Source organism: Pituophis catenifer, unplaced genomic scaffold (genome assembly GCF_029215685.1).
Source record: "Pituophis catenifer annectens isolate HBS135680 unplaced genomic scaffold, rPitCat1.0.hap2 SCAF_1, whole genome shotgun sequence".
Taxonomy (NCBI): Eukaryota; Metazoa; Chordata; class Lepidosauria; order Squamata; family Colubridae; genus Pituophis; species Pituophis catenifer.
Window position 1 is genome coordinate 236,669,711 of NW_027256881.1, and position 24,985 is coordinate 236,694,695.

The 24,985-nt window shown below is 38.9% G+C and overlaps 1 protein-coding gene across 1 annotated transcript; it reads left to right on the plus strand.

Moving 5' to 3' along the window:
• On the plus strand, positions 1 to 23,548 carry ZFP91 (ZFP91 zinc finger protein, atypical E3 ubiquitin ligase). Its single transcript, XM_070931385.1, has 11 exons — positions 1 to 1,165; positions 2,230 to 2,255; positions 7,988 to 8,203; positions 8,582 to 8,618; positions 10,697 to 10,783; positions 11,121 to 11,249; positions 11,687 to 11,737; positions 12,904 to 12,982; positions 15,878 to 15,992; positions 17,372 to 17,471; positions 17,601 to 23,548. The coding sequence occupies exons 1-11, from the start codon at positions 786 to 788 to the stop codon at positions 18,109 to 18,111; spliced, it is 1,731 nt and encodes a 576-aa protein (XP_070787486.1). The 5' UTR covers positions 1 to 785; the 3' UTR covers positions 18,112 to 23,548.
• Positions 23,549 to 24,985: the final 1,437 nt, after the last annotated feature.

Here is a 24,985-nt window from a genome sequence, read left to right on the forward strand (position 1 = left end):
GGACGCCATTTTGTCGCCGATTTTCACCCGCCGTACGACGGTGTTTTTTTTCTTAAAGGAGAAGCGACAATGTTTTTTTTTTTTAAATCCCCTGCAAGTATGAAACACCGAAAACTGCGGTCGATGTGAAAACGAGGAAACAAGTTTCTGGAAGGTACCTCCTCTCTATCCGTTTCACTCTTAAAAACAGAAGCTCGGGGATACCAGACCGGGCAGACCGCGGGGCGTGTTGTGAGGAAGAGGAGGAGGAAAAAGGGGGGGAGGGGGTGCAACGGCAATAAGGCGAGCGATACTTCTAGTTTTATTGCGGTCACTGCAGAGCAATAAGTGTTCTGGAGTTCGCGATAAAGCGCGTGGGACATTTTCCAAACGCCTTCTCGGCAGGGCAACGGAGGGCATTTAATTTGGCGCGCGGGAGGCAACTGTTAAAACGGCTCAGTTATGCGAAGCGCGCGCCACGGCCAGAATTCCGACAGCGCACCCGCGCGCGCGCGTCCCCGGTGAACCTCGCCCGCTGATTGGCTTGGAGAGAACCAGCCCGGCTTGCTGCTGTTATTGGCTCGACTGGGGGAGAAGAGGTTGGGTGAGGTGTGTGTCTTTGCATTTGTCTCCTGATTGGATGACAGGGAGCGCTCTTGCAGCCTGCTTGAACTCCGAACTTGCCCTTGATTGGCTAAAGTCACGCGAGGGGTGGGAGCTCCGTGTAGAGGCGGAGTGAACGGCGGGTGCTGCTGTCAGAACCGGGGGGTGAGCCGCTGTTGGGGCCTCCTCCGCTAGCTGCTCTAATGCCGGGGGCGCCCGAGCAGGCGGAGACCCAGGAGGAAGAACCACAGCAGCAAGAGAGAGAAGAGGAACGGACTCCGCCTCCTAGCGGCCGCCGGCGTCCCCTGCCCCCTCCCATAGTCTCCGCCGAGCAGGGGGCGGAGTCTAGCGGCAGTCGGGTGCTCCGTGGAGGTCGGGAGCGCGGACGAGCGGCAGCCGCGGCTGCGGCCGCCTCCCGCCGAAGAAAGGCCGAATATCCGCGTCGGCGCCGAAGCAGTCCCGGCGCTCGCCAGAACCAAGACCCGGACGAGTTGCCGCCTGGACCCGGGCTTGAAACTGGAGCGCCGCCTTCAGCCACTGCACCTTCTGGGACTACCGGTCGAAAGGGAACGCCACGCAGCTCGTAAGTATCGAAGCCGCTTAGTGCTTTTGGGAGGTAGAAAGTTTTTGCCTTTAGTGGCCCCGCTTCGCAGTCTGTGACTTTCGACTGCAGAAACTTGCAAAAGTAGGATTTAATACTGACTTTTTTCCGTTTATATAGTAGAGAGTCCGTTGCCTTCCACGTTTGTTGCAGGTTGGGTTGTTTAAAAGGGTGTTGGTTGGCAGGTACCTTTAACTGAATTCTTGCGCTCTAACGAAAGTTGTACTAAATTTCTTGTTCTCTGAATCACTTTTTTCCATAGGCGTGTATTGTTCAGCACATATAACATCAGTATTTTACCTTTTATCTATTGTAAGTTGTAGAAAAATGTTGGTGCCTGATTGTATAGCTCTAACTAACCAATTTGCAGTATGCCTGTATGCATCTTTATTTGAAATAAGTTCCATGTATCTAGTAAAACTCAGTGAATAATCCTAAATTTAGAAGTTTTGAGTGGGGAATAATTTTTATTAATTTATAATATAAAATTCGAAAGAAAATAGAAAGATAGGGGAAGGAAAAAATGTAGGGAAAAGGAAGAAAAGGCATTGACTTTTGACTCCCTTTGGTGAATAAGGGTGCATAAGAATAAGATAAACTTCAGCTTTTTACTTTTACATAATAGTATAAACTAGCCATTTCTATAATAACCTACCTAATCAGTAAAACCCAAAATCAAAGTTTCATTTTTTTTTCACCTCAAGTACAAAGTCCAGAAGCGGTTTCCAGGTAGAAACAAAAGTAATTGTGTTTTTTTCTTTAATCAAAGCAGTCAGTTTAGCCATCTCTGTTAACTCCAGCTTCTGCAGCCATTCATCCATTGTGGGTAGGGGGAAATACTAGAAAAAAGATTTATTATAGTATTTTAATTTTATTGGATACAGGTAAGCATCCTTGATTTGTGCAGGCCTGACTTCTAGGTGTATAAGGTAAAATGTATGAGTGAGATGACTAGAAAAATACACATTTAGGAACTTCTATAAGCATCTACATCTTAGTATTGGGTGTTGTGCTAATTCACATTGTATGTTTAATTTCTATTTCAGGTGCTTGGATAAAGCAACAGTGAAAGGTAAGATTTAAATTACTCAACAGAAGGATGGATGGTGATTGTTTCGATACATCATCAATGGTCAGGAACTCTGAACTTGAGATAATTGGATGTGAGCACTTTTATATTAGATTGGGGTGTAGAGACAAGCTTGTGATCCTGCTAATGTACTAATTTGTCATGCTTCTGACTGAATCCCTCTCTGAGCTTGAGGTGGAAGAGATTTTCATCATCCGTGCCATGGTCAAATAATTCCTTCATCTTGTTACAATTCAGTCCCATTCCTGGCCTTTTGGGACAATGCAGTTCGTTTGAATGGTCTGTCTCAGGCAACTATTGTATTTTTCGGAGTATAAGATGCACTCCCCCCCAAAAAAATGGGTGGAAATGTCTGTGCGTCTTATAGACCGAAAGTTGCCGAAGCCCCACCCACTTGCCGGCCCCCACCCTTCAGCCGGTGCCACCCAGCAATTTGCCTCCTTGCAGCAAACAGCCTTGCCAGCTTCAGCACAGCCTGATTTAGCACGAGCAGCTGATTGGCGATTAGATCTACCTCCCGGAATACCACCGATCAGCTGTTCCAGGCTGCAGGAATCGCTGCCACCTATCGCTGCCTCCACATGCCCCATTTTTGGCCTCCGCACGTCTTGTTTTTGGCCCGTTCCAGGTGGCAGGGATCACCACCTGGATCCCCGCCACTTGGAACGGGCTGAAAACGGGATGTGCAGAGGCCAAAAATGGGGCGTACAGAGGCCGAAAACAGGGCACACAGAGGCAGCTAAATGTGGAAGCAGCGTCGGCATTGATGGGCAGCAGCAAGCCTTGTAGCCTGGAACAGCTGATCAGTGGTATTCTGGGAGGCAGATCCAACCACCAATCAGCTGCTCATGCTAAATCAGGCTGTGCTGAAGCTGACCAGGCTGTTTGCTGCAAGGAGGCAAAATGCTGGGAGGCAGATTTTTATTTTCTTGTTTTCCTCCCCAAAAGCTAGGTACATTTTATAGTCCAAAAAATACGGTAATTGGTTTCTAGCAGATTCTGGGGAGTTTCCTGACACTCTGGAAAGCTGTTCCATCCCCTGCTTAATACATAACTCGCAATAGGAATCACTTCAAGCTTAGACAGTGTTTCTCTGAGCTTGGTTGCCACAGTCCTTCTGGCAACTGATTTCAGTTGGCGGCTAAATATTCTGCAACTCTTTGGGAAGTAAAATGACATCTGGAGGAAATGCCAATGGAGGAAAACAAGAAGCTACTCTGATTGAGCCTGGGTATGTGCCCATGTTCAAGCCTACACTGTTTCAGTAAGGAAGGCAAAACATGCTTATTTCTCCTCCCTTATTTCATTAATGGTCTGTCATTCAGAAGCCTTATATAAAGTAATTTTCTGGGAAGAGACAAGATGAGCATTTCACATCTGGTTGATGTGAATAATTGAATGAATAATTTGCATAGCACTTTGCTGATAAATTGAATCAGAATCTTTTAATAACGAGTATGGCACCATATTATGAAGTTTGGGACTCTCTGGTCTGTGACATCCAAGGAAGTAGAATATTGTCTAGCTTTTCATCTATGCCTAATTCTTGCCCCTTGCCCATCCTGACTGCTGTGCGGTGTGGAGCAACCTGAATCCAGAAAATTGTCAATGCTGTTTCTGAGGAGGAGATTTCTGTCCATGTTGAAGTAGACTAACTGAACCCCTTTCAGTCTAATTTCAAGCCTGGACATGAAATAAACATGTTCTTGTCATTGGAATGGACCTGGTAATCTTCGATGTTGTCAACTATGGTGTTTTAGTGAAATACTTATGGAGTTTTGTGATTACAGTCGGAAGTAGTTTTGTAGTGGTTCTCCTTTATTTGTTATAGGTAATTTCAATTGGAGAGGGGGTGAGAGGTTGGTCTGATGCCTCTGTTTTATGGTGTACACAGGTGGTGGTCCTCTCATATTTTGTAATATCTACACAAAATCTACTGGGTTGGGTTATCTCAGAGATTCAGGGTATGCACCATTACTATAGGGCAGTGGTCTTGGGACACTGTTACATTTTAAAGATTATTGAGGACGCAATTTTTTTGGGTTAAGTAGTTTATATCTATCAATATTAACTTTATGAGAAATTAAAATAATTTTTAAAATATTTATTTACTGGACTTTGTGGACCCATAGGGCACCCAGACCCTACTTAAGAACCATTGCTGTGGGGGAAATGCCATTGACACCTTGTCCAGTGCTAGGAGGCAGTAAAAGATTGGATAGGAAATAACCAATTAAAGCTGAATCCTAGTAAAATAGAATTACCGTTTTTTCATTCTCTGCTCTGGATTCTCTGTTGATGCTAATGTTGTCTCTAGATGGACAGACATCAGCCTTGAAATAGTAATTTGCAGTTTGGAGTTCCTTCTTAATTCATAAAATCACTCAGATTCGGGAAGGTCTGGCCTCTGACTGGGTAAATCTGGATGGGATGATTGAGGCAGGTCTTGAGAGTATTATCTGAGAGGACTTTGATCCTGTGGCTCCCGAGGATGTGGACTGGATTCTGGGTCAGCTGAACGCGACCACGTGTTTATTGGACCCTTGTCCCTCCTGGTTGGTGCTGGCTTCCCAGGAGGTTACATGAGGCTGGCTCCAGAGGATTATTAACGCTTCTTTGAGTGAGGGTGTCCTGCCGGCTGCCTTGAAAGAAGTGGTGGTGAGGCCCCTCCTCAAGAAGCCCTCTCTGGATCCGGCTGTTTTGGCTAAATATTGTCCAGTCTCCAACCTTCGTTTTATTGCGAAGGTTGTTGAGAGTGTGGTGGTGCGGCAGCTGCCACAGTACCTGGATGAAGCTGTCTATCTAGATCCGCTCCAGTCCGGCTTCAGGCCTGGGCATAGCACGGAAATGGCATTGGTCGCGTTGGTGGATGATCTCTGGAGGGCTCAGGATAGGGGTTGCTCTATCCTGGTCCTATTAGATCTCTCAGCGGCTTTTGATACCATCGACCATGGTATCATGTTGCGCCGATTGGAGGGGTTGGAGGTGGGGGGCACTGTTTTGCGGTGGTTCTCCTACCTCTCTGACCGGTTGCAATCTGTGTTGATAGGGGGGCAGCGGTCAATCCCGAGGCGCCTTGTTTGTGGGGTACTGCAAGGGTCGGTCCTCTCGCCCCTTCTGTTCAACATTTATGTAAAGCCGCTGGGTAAGATCATCCGTGGCTTTGGGGTGGAGTTCCATCAGTACGCTGATGACACCCAGCTGTACATCTCCACCCCAGGCCACCCCAACGATGCCCTTGAAGTGATGTCCCAGTGCCTGGAGGCTGTGCGGGCCTGGATGGGGAGAAACAGGCTCCGACTCAACCCTTCCAAGACCGAGTGGCTGTGGCTTCCGGCGTCCCGTTATAGCCAGTTGATGCCATCGCTGGTTATTGGGGGCAAATCAGTGGCCCCCACGGAGAGGGCTCGCAACTTGGGCATCCTCCTGGATGCACGGGTATCTTTAGAAGAGCATATGACAGCCGTGGCCAGGGGGGCTTTTTATCAGGTCCGCCTGATATGCCAGTTGCATCCCTTTCTGGATCGGGACTCCCTACGCACGGTCACTCAGGCACTCGTCACTTCCCGCCTGGACTACTGCAATGCTCTCTACATGGGGCTCCCCTTGGAGCACCCAGAGGCTCCAGCTGGTCCAGAATGCAGCCGCGCAGGGATTATGGGAGCGACGGGGCGCTCCCATGTGACACCTCTCCTGCACGAGCTGCACTGGCTCCTGGTGGTCTTCCGGGTGCGCTTCAAGATGTTGGTAACCACCTTTAAAGTGCTCCATGGCTTAGGGCCTGGGTATCTACGAGACCGCCTTCTGCCGCCAATAGCCTCCTACCGGCCAGTACGCTCACACAGAGAGGGCCTCCTCAGGGTGCCGTCCGCCACACAATGTCGGCTGGCGACCCCCAGGGGGAGAGCCTTCTCTGTGGTGGCACCCGCCCTCTGGAACAACCTATCCCCAGAGATACGCACGATACCAGACCTCCGGACTTTTCGTCGGGCCCTGAAAACTCATTTATTTCATCTAGCCAGGCTGGCTTGATCCCATCCGTTCGGTTTTAATTTGAAATTGGTTTTAACTGGGTTGTTTTAAATTGTGAGCCAAAATTATTTAATTACCTTTTAAACTGTTTTTTAAATTTTGTACGCTCTGTTTTATCTCGGCTGTTCACCGCCCTGAGTCCTGCTGGAGAAGGGCGGTATAAGAATCAAATCAAATCAAATAAATAAATAAATAAAATAACTTCTTCTCAAAGAGCAGACATACTGTAGACTGTGACTAGAAAAAACTAATTGGGTTTGTATAGTGCACCAGTTTGCACCCCTACCTGGTGATGAAGGACCCAGGTACAATTATTTCCTGATGATATTATTGCAATTGCTTTAATGTAGTTGCTCTTTGAAAACTACAACTGGTCCTTGCCAACACTGAGAGAATATTTTGCAAATCCTTCACTGTTTACTAGTGATCTTCTAGATACAATTTAAGATGCTGGTATTGATCTATAGACAGCCAACTTGATCTAGTGGTTAAGGCATGAGGCTAGAAATCAGGAGGTTAGAAATCAGGAGGTTGTGAGTTTTAATCATGCCTTAGGCATGAAGTCAGCTGGGTGACCTTGGGAGTCCCCCTCTCTCAGCTCTAGAAAATCAATGGCAAACTACTTCTGAAAAACCTTGTGAAGAAAACTGAAGGGACTTGTCCAGGTAGTCATCAGATATTGAAAAAAACCCTGTCTTCTTAGCTTGGCACCTTGGGATCTACAGGACTGCTTTTCCAACTCCAGTGGCCCAATTTATTGTTTTAACAGCAGCCTAATCTAGTTGTGATAAAATTATATTGACGGTATGGGCACTCCTCATTTTCCAGCTACTCATTTAGCAACTATTTGAAGTTATGATGGTGCTAAAAAAGGAGATTTATAACCAGTACTCACACTTGTGACTGCTGTATCATTTCCATAGTCATCTGATTACAGTTTGGGTATTTAGCAATTACTGCACATTTATGATGGTTGCAGCATCTAGCAGGTGCCCTTTCTTATCTTCATAGCCAGCTTCTGAAAAGGCAAGTAGTGGGAAGTTGCAAGTTGCAGTCAGGTGATATCCTTAATGACTGGTGATTTGCTTAATGATCACAGCTGGAACAGTAATTTGAAATTAAATGCCTCTATAGTAGTTGATTTCAGGAAGACTTTAGTTTTGTATACAAGTAGTCCTCGCTTAATGACCCTTTGTTTAGCGACTGTTCAAAGTTATGACACTGAATAAAAGTAACTTACAACTAGCACTCATTGTTACTGTCACAATATCATTGTGGTCATGTGATCACAATTGAGTACTTGGAAACCAGCTTCCATTTATAACAGTTGCAGTGTCCTGCAGTCATATGATTGCCATTTGTGACCTTCCCAGCCAATTTCCAACAAGCAAAATCAGGAGGTCACAAGTCACGGTTAAGTTAATCCTTATGTCTTAACCATAGCAAAAAAAAAAAAAAAAAAAAGCTTGTAAAATCAGGTCCTTAATTGCTACACTGTTTAACAATGAATTTTCCAGCCCGTATTGTAATAAGTTAAGGGCTACTTATACTTATTTGCTCTTGTTTATACTAATAAGGAAGGGTAATCAGCAAATTGAAAGTCTTATTTTTCTGGAAAGCAAACATTCAGGAAACCAATATAGAAATTAAACATGTACATTTTATATATATTTATATTACAGATCCCAAAGAAGAGATAGAAGAGAAGGAAGTTTCTACTACTGCGGCAGTTAGTGCCTCAGTCACTACAACTAAACCCAGCCGGGGTTGGCGTACCAACAGGGCAACTACGACTGTTCAGCAATATGATGCAGAGAATTCCCAGAGTTCCAGATCAAAGACTGGGTCCCTGCAACTCATTTGCAAATCAGAACCAAATGCAGACCAGCTAGAATTTGGTATGGTGTTTTTTGTTACTGGGAAATAAAACAATAGTATTTTCAATTGAGTCAGTGTAAAACTTATAATAAATAAATATAAATAAAGTCACACATGTTCTATTGTCCCACAAAGAAGACTGTTAAGATAATTTTGGTTAATCACATGCAACAGAATATACTCTAACACTTTAAAAGAAACAATATTCACTGAGTAGTTTATGCATTATTTTACTATTATATTTGTCTTGATCTTGAGCAAAAATTTCCTGTATTTCAGTTTAGACTTTAGAGGCTTAACATTCATCACTTTAACACAGTAGCATATCAATAGAAGTTTGTAAATCCTGATATATAGGTTGATCAGATTTCTACATCTAAATATGTTTCTTTTTTTAGAAGTTACTGAAGAGCATTCATCTCCAACTAGAATCAGGTAAGGAATTATACAGTGGCTGGAAGATTAGGATACAAAATATCTGGGTTCATAAAGCAGTAATTTTTAAACTATAAAATTACTTGAGTTGAACTTAATTCTTGGTGACTGATTGGGGGAAAACATGTAGTTTTCTGAACAATATTGCAGAAGTGTTTTAGGATTGCTATCTTCTAAGGGCTGTCAAACTCACAGGCTGGATACGTCACGTGCTAGCCACGCCCACACCTGGTTTAGTGAAGGGGGGGAAGTCCCGATATGTCACGTGACGCCGCCGTGATGATGCGAGTTTGACACCCCTGTTCTAAGATGTTCTTTAACTTTTGAGTATAGTTTATGGTATTTAGTTCTCTACCCAAGTAGTAACCAGACCTGATTTCTGCTTTGCTTCCAAGGCCAGACACACCAGGTGCTAGGAGGAATAGAAGTTCAGTGAAACTTCGCTTTAATCTTTTGAGGGGAACCGGTGTTTGTTCCTAAATGATTATTAAATACAAAAGTATATCATTGCTGCAATTTAGGGAGAGTTATTATGCAAGTAATATAAAATTATATCATTTATGGCAAAATGTGTATATGAAGATTCTCAACCAGGCCATGGTTGTCCCAAAGATATTTTTCCAAAAGGCAACTGCACTTTCTTGGGGTTTTTTTGTTTGAAAGCGTTTTGCTTCTCATCCAAGAAGCATTGGAAAAAAAGCACCTTTGGGATCATATGTGGCAATTTTTGTCATATATTGGATGACATGCAAATTGTCACAGAAGTAAATTTCATGGAATGCTTCATCCAAAATATTTTGCATTCAAAAACTTTCTGGAGGCTGTCAAGATCATAATTTGGTCAGTTGCATTTGGGGAATGCTAAATGGGATTCCATTAAATTGAGTCTTCACTTAATGTAATAAACATCTGTTAAAGTAGTGAATAGATTCATTGTATGGGAAAGAACTTGGTTGCAGCATATACAGCCCAGGAATTTATCTTGTTAAGATGATTCAAAATAGTAGCTTTATTGCTACTTGCCTGTGTCTTCTTAACAAGAGGTGTGCTGTAGCTTGTCTTGAATAACTAGGTAAACACTTCACTTCCTGATTTAGAAGAATGGTTGTTTTTAACTCTAGGATCTGTGTGTGTGTTTTATAAACTTCAGTGACTACATATTTCCTTAATAAGGGAATCCCAGGAATGAACATATAATCGAATGAATTCTCCTGCAGGACTATTGTAGAATCATTGTAGTTCAGTTTTATAGGAACTCTAGTGTAAGATTTTCTTGATCATAAATGTGACTCTTTTGAAACTACAGAATTGTTGAACATATGTCTGGTGTTCTCTGAGAAAGCTTATTCTCTGGAGTCCTTGGTGCTCTCTGAGCTTGGTGGTTCTCATGCAGATCATTCATTCTTCAGCTGGGTAACATCTCTGTTGCTAGAAAAGAGAGGGGTTTGCAGCAGAGAGGACTCTATAGGACTCTACAGTTCAACCTTGAGCTGTATATATTCTTTTGTATTGAAATCTTACTCCATCTTACTTGGATCTTGTTTCTTTATACCTGTTGGGAAAAATGTACAGAAAGATTCAGGTCTGTGTTCTAGTGGCACTTGCACTATAACTGACCATAGTCGTCTGATGTCTGTAATTATATAAATCTTCTGAGCTGATGACAAGCTCAGTTGTGTTTTCTCTTCGGGGCCTAAATTATTATCCAATATTTTAGGAATACAAAAAATATGTCCTTACAGTCTAAAAAAATTGTTAGAAAGTAAGGTCTAAATGTTTTGCTTATATTTAGTATAAGCAGAATATTTTATATTGAACTGTTGCTAATATTCCTTAGTAGATGAATATGTTAACATGTCCTTTCTAGCATATGTTCTGGAAAAGGTTGGTTTGCATTAATAGAGAACTGGAGATCCATACAATATTGCCTCTTATCCAGTGTACGTAACTGAAAAAAAATTGTAAGGTAGGGGTTATAAGTATAGACAAGTAAGAGATCTTGACTGTTTTTTATCCACGAGTGTTTAATTTATGGAAAAATTGTATTCAGTATTTTCCTTTTCTTTCTCATTGTCAAGTGATGAAGAAGAAATGCTCATCAGTGAAGAAGAGGTTCCCTTCAAAGACGATCCCAGAGATGAAACTTACAAACCCCATTTAGACAGGTGCTCTATTTTATTTTCGGTGCAGAGAGCAGTTTTATGGTCACTTCAGAACAGGATGGGCAGCAGATAAATAAATTATTGTCAGTCTAGCCTGTTGTAATAAACTATCTCACTGCTAGAACTCTTAGTATTATGTTTCTGCTACTATGGGCAAATAGACTGTTTTTAAATAATTAAGACCAGGATTATGCATATTTAAAATTGCAGATATGACAAACACCAAAAAGAAATCCATGTTAAAGAACTGCCTAAAAACTTCAGTATGACATTTAACTAGAATATTTATCTAGAAAGTATTTATGTTCTTGGATATGTAATATATAATGGTTATCTGCAGAGATGCTCCAAAGCAAAGAAAAAAAACTGGGAAGGGAAAAGAAGAAAAAGAGAAACAGAAGGATATTAAAGTGGAGGTGGAAGTTAAAGAAGAAAGTGAGTTTCGAGAAGCTGAGGATCCACCTAGGAAGTGAGTATCCAAGTGTTAGATGCTGTGCATTAGAGTGTAGCCAGTCCTATAACTCTCAGTAATACCAAGACTTTGAAAGAAACTGAATATAGGGATGGTCCTTGTTGGGCAAAATACCCTTCAGTTCTAAGATTGGCTAGGGAGCCAAGCTGTTCTGCATTATAGAGATATTGTACTGGTACAATGAATCTCCAGTATGTAGAAAGTGATACCTGGTTGCTTGAGAATTAGATACATTAGAACAGGTTTTGTGCACATGAAATAGATGGTACATATTTACAGAAATAAAAATGAATTGTGTGGAAACTAGTTTCCTATCCTTGTGTTTTCTTTAGTGGTGGATTTTGTATATTTGTGTATTGTATAACTTAAAATTTCAGTTACATATCTGCAGTTATGCCTTCATTTTCACATTTCACTTTGTCTTGATGTTTCAGGAGAGGAAGGCGGAGAAAAGATGACAAAAGCCCACGACTTCCTAAAAGAAGGTAAGTTGTTTTTGTATGGCTTAAAAAGATAATCTAGTACAAACCCATTTATCTAATTCATGATTATTTAATAATATATTCATCTTTAAAGGGCCTTCTCTTGCTTTTTCTTAGTTTTGTGTGGAAGTAACGAAAGGAAACTTGAGATAGGAAATAGATGTTAGATGTCTAGTTCATCAGCTATTTGCAAAAAAGCCATACCTAGGGTGATACCTTCCTAACAGTCCTAAACTGCATGGCAATCCTACATCTACAGATCTTTCAATGTTAGGAATATAGTATACTTTCAAGAATTAAATTCAATTCTCCTATATATTTGTTAGACATGGTCATCTAAGGAAAAAAAAGAAACTATACAATTTATTACACTTGTAACTAAATTCATTGCATCAAAACTGTGTTGAATAAGTCACAAAAATATAGCAAATTCCATAAAGTTGATAGCAAGCCAGCAATTTAAAGGGATAATAACATTTCTAGAAGTTCTGATTTTCACAACTTGTTCCCAAGAACTATATTAAGCTCCGTTTGACAACTTAATCTTCTAAAGAAAGGACTGAGAAATGTGTGAAACAAAATATAAGCAGAATACAATATTATTTAATACAGTGGATTTTAGAGACCACTTATTTTAAATTACTTGTATTTAACATGTTATATACTAATGATGAAATTAAGCCATTTAATATGGTTTTTGACACTACTGAGCTCTCGCAATACACGAAATTATTATCTGGCATGTACATTAAAAAAGATACTGTGTTACAAGTAGTCCTTGCATAATGACCAGTAGCTTAGTGACAGTTCAAAGTTATGATGGACCCTCTAACAGCAACTTATGACTTGGTTCTGGACATTCCCCCTTGTAGTGGGGGACTACAAAATGACTATATTTTAGGCATATGGCAACTGGCTCACCTTTGTGGCTGGTTGCAGGTGACTGATTTAAGACTTTTTTGCTGGTTTCTATTTAATGATTGCCACAAAAAAACAAAAGTAATAAAATCAGGTCTGATCATGTGGGTGCCTCAATTTACAACTGTCATTCCTTATGATGAAAATTCCAGGCTTCTTTATGGTCTCAAGATTGAGAAAAACCTGTATATTTATACCATTTGTCAAAGTTGTGCTGTTTTCTCTTTGTTACTCACCTGTGTGCATTTTAGGAAGAAGCCTCCAATACAATATGTACGTTGTGAAATGGAAGGATGTGGCACAGTTCTTGCACACCCTCGCTACCTACAGGTAAGAATAATGTTTACAAGCAAAGGAAGGAAAAAGAGATGCCCTTCTTTGCTCTATATGAATTTCTTTTCTTCTGTGGACTAGCCTAAAAAACATTACAATTCTCTGATGCTCCAAATTCTAAATGCTCCAAATCCCAAATGCTTGTTTCATACCATGGCATGACTTAACTTTTCAACCCTGTTCATGATTCTTTCTCCTGAAATGCTGAATTGTAACTTATTTATTCTGGATACGGCTCAAGGTTGACTCTGCCTTCCATTCTTCCAAGATCAGTAAAGTGAGGACCCAGATTATTGGGGGCAATATGCTAACTCTGTAAACCACTTAGAGAGGGCTGTAAAGCACTGTGAAGCAGTATATAAGTCAATATAAGTGATGTTGCCATTGCTGCTTTTTTCATAACCTTTTGCCTCTCATTTTTCCCTCTCCGCTATTACATTTTATTAATTTTATTATCAAATTCCGCATTACCCTATGCAGCATTTCTTGCTCTTCTCCTGTTTTGACATTAGTCATTCATTATGACTAATGGATAATTATGGATAACCCTTCAATATCCATCCTGTTCATTATGAACTATTCTTTTTTATTCCTCTGGTTTTTTTTAGCATTTGAACACCCCATAGCTTTTCTTTCTTTTTGCAAATAGATTAAATATATATTTCTTTTGCAATCATTATTTAATGTATCTTCCTCTGAGTTCTAGACTATTGGAAAGTACTTTTTTTCCTCATAGTTTCAATATTCTCACATCTAATCTTATTGCGGAATCTAGACTCAAAAAAATTTCACAGGGACAAGCACCTTTTACCTCACTGCTAATGACCTTCATTGTTAGATTTTTTTAAAAAAAACTTCATTCAAATTTTATTTTGCTATTTTCAGTGCAGTTGAATACTCTTTCCAAATCAGTTTCCTTCATGTCCTACATTTCTGTGATTTTACTTTATTGAGTTCCCTTCATTTATATTTAAGGATTTGAATTTTTAATATTCTTTCTGTATTCTTTGTTTTCTTAGTAGCTTTACTCATTTTCTGCATCCATTGAAAACTTTGCCACTAATCTGACTAATAAACAGAGCCTTGGATTTATTGACTCCTCTCTCTTCTCCCCCACCCCACCACAACTCTTGTTGCTTCTCCCTGCACAGCATTGCAAAAAAAAACAGCCTTCCATTCTTTTCTTTCAGCAAAATTCCTTTCTATGTCATAATAATCTTTTACCTTGGCTATTGCAATCTTTCTGGTCTTTTATCACACCTTCATTCACTCACACATATCCCTCACAGCACTGAGTCAGTTTGGTTTAATGGTGAAGGTGCTGGCTTAGAGTCGAACAAATATCTATATTTTTAAAAGTGAGATAATAATCACAAATACAAAGACCTGAAAATAGAAGTAGAATACCTATAATGAAAGACAGCTAGTGCCATTAGTACTAAGTGCTTTGGGTGTAATTCCCAAAACGTCCAAAGCACCATTTGAATACCATTGGCATTGACAAAAATCACCATCAATCAGTTGCAAAATGTAGCTTTACTTATAACAGCTTACATTCAGTGACAATACATTTAAAATTCTTAAACAACATTTGCCTGTCTCAAGTCCTTGGGAAAAGCTCAACTGGATATAAACACCAAATCCAGTTTAAACACCTGGCTGACTGTGACCAAGCATAATGGAATTTTCATTATTTTGAATAACTTCAATTCTTACATCCCTATATTGCTACTCATCCTCTCACAGATCCTGCATTAACTTCTTGTCCTAATCTTTAAAGACTACTGCAGTTTTATCCTTTTTTCTCTTTTGGCACCTACAATATTTACCTTAAAAGAAAATTGTCCCTTCCCCTCTCCAATAAGGGGGAAATGGTAAATTGGACCATAGTGTGTTTACAGTAATAAAGTATTTTGTATTGTGCCTAGTTATAGGTTCACGGAAAATAAAGCCATTGCTTTTGTTGTCTCTGTACAGTCTTTAATGGGCTATTAGGGGAAAAATTACTGGTCTCAAATTTTTCCAGAAACCTTTGAATCACTCACCTCATCCTATAACTTTTTGTATTTCCAAGTATTTGGGATGTTAGGCACTGGAATTTTGGGAAATTATGTGGGTGCTACAAAATTGATGAAATTGGGATGTATCCCTTCACAAAATCGCTATTATAGGCACAATCAGTTAGAAAACAATCATGTTATAGTCACGGGACTAAAGGAAAATAATTCCAAAATTGGGATATTTGGTAGAGATGATATCTAAACCTTAAAACTTCAGTACTCTATATTTCTTAGTCACTTTCCAAATTATCTGTGATATATTCCTATTAAAAGAGCCAGTTTGCTATTGTGATTATGGCATCAGGCTAGAAACCTTGAAACTGAATTCTAGTTCTGCTTTAGGCATGAAGGCAAGTGGGTAATCTTGAACCAGTCACACTCTCTCACCCTTGGGAAACAGGCAATGGCAAACCACTTGTGAAGTCTTGCCAAGAAAACTTGGGCAAGAAATTGCCAGGAGTCAACATTAACTCCATAAGGTGGCTATTATTGTGTTTCCCCGAAAATAAGATCTTCCTGGATAATAAGCCCAATTGGGCTTTTGAGCGTGTGCGCTAAAATAAGCCCCTGAAAATAAGCCCTCCCTGAAAATATTTAAATGCATGCGCAGCTGGAAATCGGGTAAAACAGCAAGAGGAGTCCCATCTTGCTCCATGCGCCCCAAAATAATAAGACCTCCCCAAAAATAAGGCCAAGCGCTTATTTCGGGGTTCAAAAAATATAAGACAGGGTCTTATTTTTGGGGAAACACGGTAGAATATTAAATGTGTTTACCACTTTTGTTATATTAAGATCCCAGGTAATAAAAATACAGTGTTTTCTTTGTTTTTAGCATCATATCAAATATCAACATCTGCTGAAAAAGAAATATGTATGTCCTCATCCCTCTTGCGGAAGACTTTTCCGGCTCCAGAAGCAACTGTTGCGGCATGCCAAACATCACACAGGTAATATGAGTTGCAAAGAAAATCCCCACACTGTCTCTTTAAGGAGGAAAGTAAATTTCTTCTTGAATATCCAAGTCTTTAATTTAGATATGAAATGCAAAGTTGATGCAGATTGCTTAATGACACAGATGTTGTTCTGTGGCTATATTTAAAATGAGAATGACTCAAACTGAAGGATGCAGTTAGGATATTACTGCTTCTAGTCTTTTAATATTTCCTTTCCTCATTTTTTTTAGGTCTGATATAGATAAGAATAAGTTACATTGATTCTGATATTCATAATATAAGATATATTATGCAATGAATTATTTGCAATTGATATAAATAAGAACAATACCATATATGAAATCAGGTAATTGGAGTAGACTGCTTATTTGTCAGAAGGCACTTTTGACCCCCCCCCAAAAAAAAGATCAGTTTTGACAAGGTTGGACCATACTGTCTACCTTCCATGTTTTGTAATCTCCCTATTTCAAAACCTGAAATTCCTTAAATAATATATGAAAAGTTTGAAGGAATATGAACAAAAAGGAATGTATTTCCATTAAGATAGGTACAGCTGCTTTTACCAAACAGGGTGAGCTCTTGGTGATCTTCAACTCCCATAATTCCATTGGTATATGGAAAGCAATGGTCCCACTGTCATTAAACAGTGAGCATTATGATCTTCGGTACCTTCATAGACTATGAATGAATGAATATGTGCTTTTGTTGGCACAATGTGGTAGAATCACGGGCTAAAGGAGAGGCATGTCAGTGTGGAGTTGCTCCATGGGAGGAAGTATTATAGATCAGACTAGTGAAACCTTATCTTCTGGTTCTCAAGGGAAAACGGCTAGTCTGGCAAGACTCTTGTAATATAGATGACCTACAATATAGACCAATAAAGGAGAATATTTGTAGCTCAGAGTTGAAATGAGTTGTATCCTTGGTGCTATCTGAGCTTCATTATTTTCTTGCAGACATTTCATTACCCAAACTAGGTATAACAACCAAGCTCAGAGAAGTACAAGGATGGCTCACTACACTAAAGGAGCTGTGTTGGCCTATTCACAGAGTTGTTCTGGTTCCTTGTGCCTGACACACAGAATGAATAATATATATGATATTTCAAATATAATGAGAAAGATTTTAATTTATTTCCCCTTGGAGAATGAAGAAAAACTAGAATATATAAATCTCAGAATAAGAATGGGACTGTTTTCATAAGATTCTATTTGTTTTTGAGAAATACTTCCTCATCACTATTAGAAAATATTTATTTTTTTCAACTATTATCCTTAATACTGTGATTAGGAACATGGCAGATTCTTTTTGAATAGGTATGGATCTGGATTAGATTCAGGTTTTGATGTAAAATACTATGTGCTGCTTTACAGATCAAAGGGATTACATTTGTGAATACTGTGCCCGTGCTTTCAAAAGTTCCCACAATCTGGCAGTTCACCGAATGATCCACACAGGCGAGAAGCCATTACAGTGAGTAGTGTCCTTGATCTTGCTTATTTTTTTCATGAGGAATTAGCTGCATCAATAATTTTTCCCTTTACATTTCTTAAATATTATTCTGATGAAGAATTAATTCTGCTCCCTCTCATTTTTCTGTAGATGTGAGATCTGTGGATTCACCTGCCGGCAGAAGGCCTCACTAAACTGGCACATGAAAAAACATGATGCAGATACCTTTTACCAGTTTTCATGCAATATATGTGGAAAGAAGTTTGAGAAAAAAGACAGCGTTGTAGCACATAAAGCCAAGAGTCACCCAGAAGTGCTTATTGCTGAAGCACTGGCAGCCAACGCAGGGGCTCTCATTACCAGCACTGACATCTTGGGTCCTGATCCAGAGTCTATTGTCCAACCCACGGATGGCCAGGGCCTTCCCCTTCTTCCAGATCCCATTGGAAACACCACTCCTGGAGAGTGCCTATTGCTGAACTCTGATGGGATGCCTAAGGCCTACTGCAGTGGGGGTGACCGGGTCAACCTGATGGCTGATGGAAAAATATTTGTTGGTAGTGCTAGTGGTGAGAATACAGAAGGGCTGGTCATCAATACAGAGATTCTTGGAGCTACCACTGAAGTTCTAATTGAGGATTCTGATTCTGCAGGACCGTAGTGGGAGAGGAGCACATGTGTATTGGGACAACTTGAACTTGTATTTAAAAAAGAATAAATGGGGAGAAGCAACTTATTCAACATAGAGAAACTAAACATAAATAAATTACTAGTCAGATAACTAAAGGACCTGCCCCCCCTCCCCCTTCTGCCCCAGCTCACCCTTTCTTGCAGAGTGGATCACTACACTACATTTTTTTTCACTGTTTCCTTCTTGGAGAGGAATGTTGCCTTTACACAGAGATTGACAAAGCAAAAGAATTCTTGCAATGCAGGGAAGGGAAGCAGCTAAGCCTCTCCCAGCCCTCCCAAAGTAAGCAAACTTCCAGCTTCTTGACCATATTGCAAAATTGAAAATGCTTATACTCTGGACCAATATTTCATTCTTGAAACTGTATTCTGTTCCTCCAGTTGTATCAACCTGTTCTATGCATTACTAAATTCTGACCCTTGCAAGCTCTTATTTTTCATTTTAGAGCTTGGGGATATAGCTTGGCACTTTAGAATCCTTCCTTAGGATGAGCTGTAAAACAGCGTATTTTCTCCATATTTTGTATCTTCCCATCCATAAGAAAAGAAGGGATTTTGAAATGTTGGTGCTTGCTTTCTGAAAGAGGAGTGCCATCTTTCTATATAATTGCTCTGGTGCAAAATACCTGTGGGAGAATCAGAATGGGTGCTAGGCTTATAAAAGAAAACTTGCACTTTGTACATGTCTTTTTTTAAGTTGTGATGAATTCCTTATTTATTTGCCTTCTTAAAGGGGGTTTATTTTAGTTGCTGTCTAGAGAATATTTTTGTTTCAAAACTGAACATCCTGTGTAAGGGATATAAAACAGAACGGGCTTCTTCAGCAATCCATGTTTAGGAATTCTTATTCAGTCTGAGTGAAGGAAATACTTGTGGAGCAGGATAGGTCTTTAGCACCCTCTCTAGTGAACTGTGAGGCTCCTGTTTGCTTCAGCATTTATTGTTTAAGGATGTAATGGCTGTTCAAGAAACTCATGTCATGTATTTCCTCACTAACCACCCTACTATTTGCTCACTTACACTGTGGTGCTTTTCTTTTCTCTCTGGCGTTGATGGGCTAATGCCATTAACAGGAAGCTTTGTCTCGAAGAAGTTATATTAACTGCTTTAAAAAGCCTTGGCTGCTAACATGCTCTGCCTCGTGAGACTTTGATATAACTCTTCAAACTTCATTTAGGGACATTATTTGATTTAGAGTGGTCGCAGCACCAGCTTTACTCAGCATAATATCCACTATTCTCAAATATATGCAATTGTTTCTGTGGAATTCGACTATCACCAGACAGGTCTAGATTTGGAATGGGATAGAGTTTTTAAAAACATGGAAATACTTTAAAGATATATTTATCACATGATTTACATAAACTCTTCACTGTTACCTGAGAGCTTATGATGTTACAATATCCTGGTAGTATTTCCCTATTAATGACCTGACATTCATGTGATCAAGAAGTAAAATGAATTTGCAATTTAGACTTTATTTTGGAGCTGTATCCTGTATAATTCTAATCCCTGCTGTATAGTGCTGGCTGGCATTAACTGCAATTATTCCCAACGGATCTTTTTACAATGCTAATTATCTGGAAGGAAGGCTTATAGTTTGTTTGTTACATTGAAGCCAAGAATCAATAGGGATTAAACTGAAGCAGTTACTGCAGTTCATTACATATTTTCTGTGATTCCTGCCTCCCTGCCTGGATGCTTGGCAGCCATTCAGATATATAATGTGTAGGTGGCATTGCATGCAGCTCAGGACTGCATGTTCCACAAGACTGCTACTGCTACAAATTGTGTGATTAACATTGATGCGAGAAAAATATTTGGAGCTGAAAACGTGTGCATACTACTGAGGAAACTGACTTCTATCTTGATTACAGTATGCAGTATTTTGCTAGGATAATGAACAAATTACAATATGAGCCCTGTTTGGCAAATTACTTGAAGTATTTATTCTGTTTGGCTATCAGTCTCTTGTCTGTTTCTAGTCCCCACCCCTTCATTGGGTGCAAGTATCATTTTATTAAAATAACAATCTTATATTTAGCCAGGATAGCCATCTGCACTCTAGATGAAAACTTCTGATTTAGATTTGTGATGACTGTTTATCAACCAATAATAATTCCTTTAATTTTGTTCCCATCACAAGCATGTGGTTTTGATTCAATCAATTACAACTGCAGCAAATTATTTCTATTTTCTTCTAGTAACATCCCCCCCCCTCTTTTTTTCCTTCATGGGAAGAAGCATGGCGCTGGGAATTGAACTTGTATAATTTTCCCTCTATCAGATGGATAGCTTACAGTAACTAGTTTAACATTGTACCACTCCATATACAGTTGCGTAGTCTAGTAATATCTATTTCCTCACTCTGGTTCTCTAACAGTTGGACCCCCTTCCTGTTAATATTAAAGGATAGTTCATATCACTTTTTGTCAGAAGTTGACGAGAACTTTTTTTTTTTTTGTCACATGAATAAGAATTCTCTTTTTAGGCCTTTATTTTACTACAACCAATATAACTGGTGAGAACAAGAGGGTTAGATGTTCTTCAAGGACTAGTCTTCTATTGTGTGAAAAGTACTCCACCTACTTCAAATAGTTTCTGAAAAATGGCACAATGCTGAAGTCTTTGCAGCTGGAGAGAATTGTCAGATCTCTGGTAATATGGTAGTGAAGACCAGGGAGAACTGCACTAGCATTGTGAATCCTATCAGAGAGAGGACAGGATTTGCAATTTTTAGCAGAACTACCTGAAGTAGTAGCCACTGAGTGGCAACAGACCTGTGTTGCATTGTGGCACACCCCTATTTTTTAGAGTTAAATAACAGATGGTTGAGTTAACAAGTCTTTGATTCCTTAAAAGCCTTGTTGCGTACAAAATTTCCAGAAAGTGATAGTGGAGATTTAGATGAGGTGCCAGGATGGAGGGGCAGTGATCCATGTTCATAAAAGTTTGTGTATACAGAAGTAAATAAAACAATTAAAAGGGATGCTTTGTTTTTTCATGTCATGTCTTTAAATTCAGGAAGCCATAACCAAAATAAATACTTAAAGGGAAAAGCAGTCTGTGTCATGTTACATGCCAGCTACATGGAGAATGATCACAACTGAAGTAGCTTCCCACACACCACTGTAGTGCAGGTCTTTCTGCAGTGCCCTGCTGCTGAAGATTGCCTATGAAAGAAGCAACAATAGGATGTGACTAAATGGAGCACCAGAATCAACTACCACTGTCAAAAAGGAATGCATTTTTAAAAAATGTGTCTTGACTATTTGAATGGTTAACTAATTACATAATGCCTTTGAAATTACCTCTTAATATATTGTGAAAGTATCCAAAAAAGTGTGCATTACTTTTGGAAGTATCCTGAAAAGTGGCTGTGTTTGTAGGTTAAAACGCTACTGCATTCAAAGAGGTAATCTATTCTCTCCCATCATGAGAAATTTAATATTTCTATATTGATCTTCAAAATCTTTGGAAATAATGTTTATACATGCCCTGTAAACTCAGTTCAGAATAGAGGAAGTTGCCATTTTTTTCTGAGATTCCTGAATATTCTGGATAATAAATTTCTTCCCCTTTTTACCCAGTGTGGGAGGTTATGTACATCAGCTCCAGAGATGACATTTCTGAGGAATGGAATGTATTTGATCATGCATTGGCTATATCAGGGACATTGGTTCTGTAACATTTAAATTTGGACTATCTGTCCAAATGTGTAGTAAATCAAATCTAAATTCTAAAATGTCCTTCAAGGAGCCATAGAACATAAAGTTCTTTATAAAGGCAACAGTACTGTACTCAGCATTTCTAATATCTATTAGAAAAAGGAAACCAATTGGAAACATCTTCCCAACTTAAATTTTTTTGGAAAGTATTCTGGAGGATTGTATAGGATTCTGTCACTCTGAGTCACTTGTTGAGATGGGTAATTATCAAATTGGTTAAATAAATTTCAATATAGTAGAATGTTGAAGGAAATTGGAGCAATCTGCTTCATTTATGTTTCTGTTAAGATACAATAGGGTACTAAATGACTAAAAGGTTGCTAGCATATAATGATTTGTTTCAAAGTATGTCAAACATGGTAGCGGGGTTAGTGTGTTTTTTTAGAAAAAAATGTACCATATAGGAATGTGACAAATTGGAGAGGAGGGTGCTAAAAAGAAATGTTTGGTGAAAACCAGTGAGTTCAAGCCAGATTCTTGAAGTCTGCTACATTACACAATAACATTGGTGGATAGGATTTTTTTTTTCATATTGATGGAGTTATACACTTAGTGCTTGCAACAATTGACAAGATCATGATGCAGAAACCAACCTAGAATAGGGACACTCCAATGCCATCTTAAAAGATAGATTAGTATACTATTATTAGGAAAACAGAATAATATAGTTTGTTTTGCTAATTGGAAATGAATTATGAAGCAATTATGAGCCTGAAAGCCAGCTGGGTGACTTTGGGGTCAGTCATACTCTCAGCCCAACCCAAATCACAAGGTGGTTGTTGAGGGAAAATAGGAAGAGGTAGGAGTATTTTGTTTTTTCACTACCTTTAATTACTTATAAAATAATAAAACCAGGATAAAAATCAAATTTTCACTCACAAATCTAGTATGGTGTAATGGAAGCTCTGATGGTTCCTCTTTAAAAGTTCATGATTTCATAAGTGCTGGCTGGAGAGTTTTAGTTCCTTTGGGAATTGAGGTTTGAATTATGCAGAATATAAAGAGGTTTTTGATATATAATTTCAAGGCTTAAAATTCAGAATCAGACTTTGATTTGTTTCGGATTACTAAAATAAAAAAACTTACAGCTTTATACAAGTTGGACCCTGATTATCTTCTATTTTGATTTTACTAAAATATCCAGTTTGAGCTATGAAAACAAGTGCCAGAGAACTTTACTAAGCTGACAGAAACCATGACAATATAATCAGGCATAACAATAGTTTGATGGCAATTTTCTGCTACAAAACTACTTTGATTTGAGGATATTTTGCAGTTAATATTTTTATATTTCATATTTTATATTTCATATTTCATTTTCCTACAATGTTAATTTCATTTAAATTATTTAGTAGCTTACCCTTTATTCTTGTATGACAGCTTTTATGACAATTACGAAAGCAGCAACAATCACACCAAACACGTATTACAGCATCAAAAAAAATCTTTAAAATAGGGGAAGTTACCTGAATTATACAATTGGGGATTAGCACTGTACATAGTACTAACCAATGTAAAAGTTATTCTAGCAAGTCAATTACAACTGTTGGACAATTCTTATTACTGTATGGAACATTCCTCAGATCAACTTATTTTAAACTAAGAGTTTGAAATTTATTAATGGTACCTCAAATTCTGCAGTCAAAGAAACCTGTAGAGAATAAAATATATTCACAATGACTTAATTCCTTCATGTTTCATGCTGCCACAATTTGCACACTTTTTTTTTGACTGTTTAAATCATAGGGTGCATTATACCAAACTGTCTTGACTAGCCAAGCAAATGTTCCAGAATATATAAATAATTGATAAAAACTACTTCTAAATGACACTGGCACTTGTGCTTCCATAAAAAATCTAAACTCCAAAGGCTCATCAAGCCATATATCTAGTGTTTTAGGCAAGAGATGATGGGAGCTAGAGAATAGAATAGAAAAGATTACACAAGATTTTTAGTATTATCTATGACTTGTAAAAAAAAAAAAGGAATATAAAAGCATTGTTATTTTCCATTACATTTTATATGTTGATTGTAAATGATACTAATGTATGAATTGATATCATATTTCATCCATTTCTGGATAAAATTTGTTGAAGAGTTAGGGTTCTGCAAAAATGGCGCTCTCTTCACACAAGTGTATAAACAACAAAGAACAACAGCACCTTAGAATCAACTGAAGCCATCCAAAGGACATGGGTGCTTTAAGAAAGACTGCACTGATCACACCTCTCTTTTGGGAGAAGGGCGGTATAGAAATTTAATAAAATAAATAAATAATTTGTACTTTCTTAGTTTCAGTACAATATCTGGTCTTGCATATACTGAGTGCTCAAAAACCATTTTTTCATTAACTTAAACTGAAGAAAAAGTAAGATCCTAAATATATTTATGAAACATATTCAGGTTCTTGGGAGAATACTTAAGAATGATTGAGTTAAATGGCCAAATATTTCCTGAATAAAAAAAATCTCTGTTTAACTCTTACAAAGACAATAGAATTGTTAGCTTGGCATTGAGTCCAGCTAGTGAATCTGAAAACAGTCACCAAAACCCAGTATCTTTTATTTCCACCAAACATGCTCCCAGCAGTGTTAGGGCAGAGAAGTTGGTGTGTCTGGAAATAGAGTGAACGAAAACCTCCCCTAATGTTTTTTGGTGGCCCAATTTCTGCAACTGGTGAGCTGTTGATGCAAAGTGGGAATATTTTTATCTATGGGTAGATGCAGCTGGGGTTTTCCATGTTTTATGAGAGTTGGGGTTTAGTCCCTTGCTAAATGCCATTAGCCTGCATTGTAGTTTTGTATCTCAAAATAGCAGGGAAAAGATGTCACCGATTTTCAGCATTCAAGCTCAGCAGGGCTTGGGCACACATCGCTCACTCCATGTCTAGAAGATGCTAGAACTCAGATTGATAAATTGTCATATTTCAAATAGCCTGATCCTAAGAAATGTATGGCACTGTAAGTTATCAACGGCATTGGATTGTTCTTGAAATGGCTCAATAGCCAGCAAAGGGCTGGAGTTGCACAATATGCTCGCCAATAACAAAGAACAATGGCTGTGTTCCTTCCAGCAACATGTTAAGCTAAAATAAATGACAGAGTGGTTTACCATAG

Coding starts and splice junctions, on each gene's coding strand:
- ZFP91 (XM_070931385.1), top strand. CDS start 786: ATGCCGGGGGCGCCCGAGCAGGCGGAGACCCAGGAGGAAGAACCACAG. Junction 1,166..2,229: donor AAGGGAACGCCACGCAGCTC/GTAAGTATCGAA, acceptor TTTCTATTTCAG/GTGCTTGGATAAAGCAACAG. Junction 10,784..11,120: donor TACAAACCCCATTTAGACAG/GTGCTCTATTTT, acceptor GGTTATCTGCAG/AGATGCTCCAAAGCAAAGAA.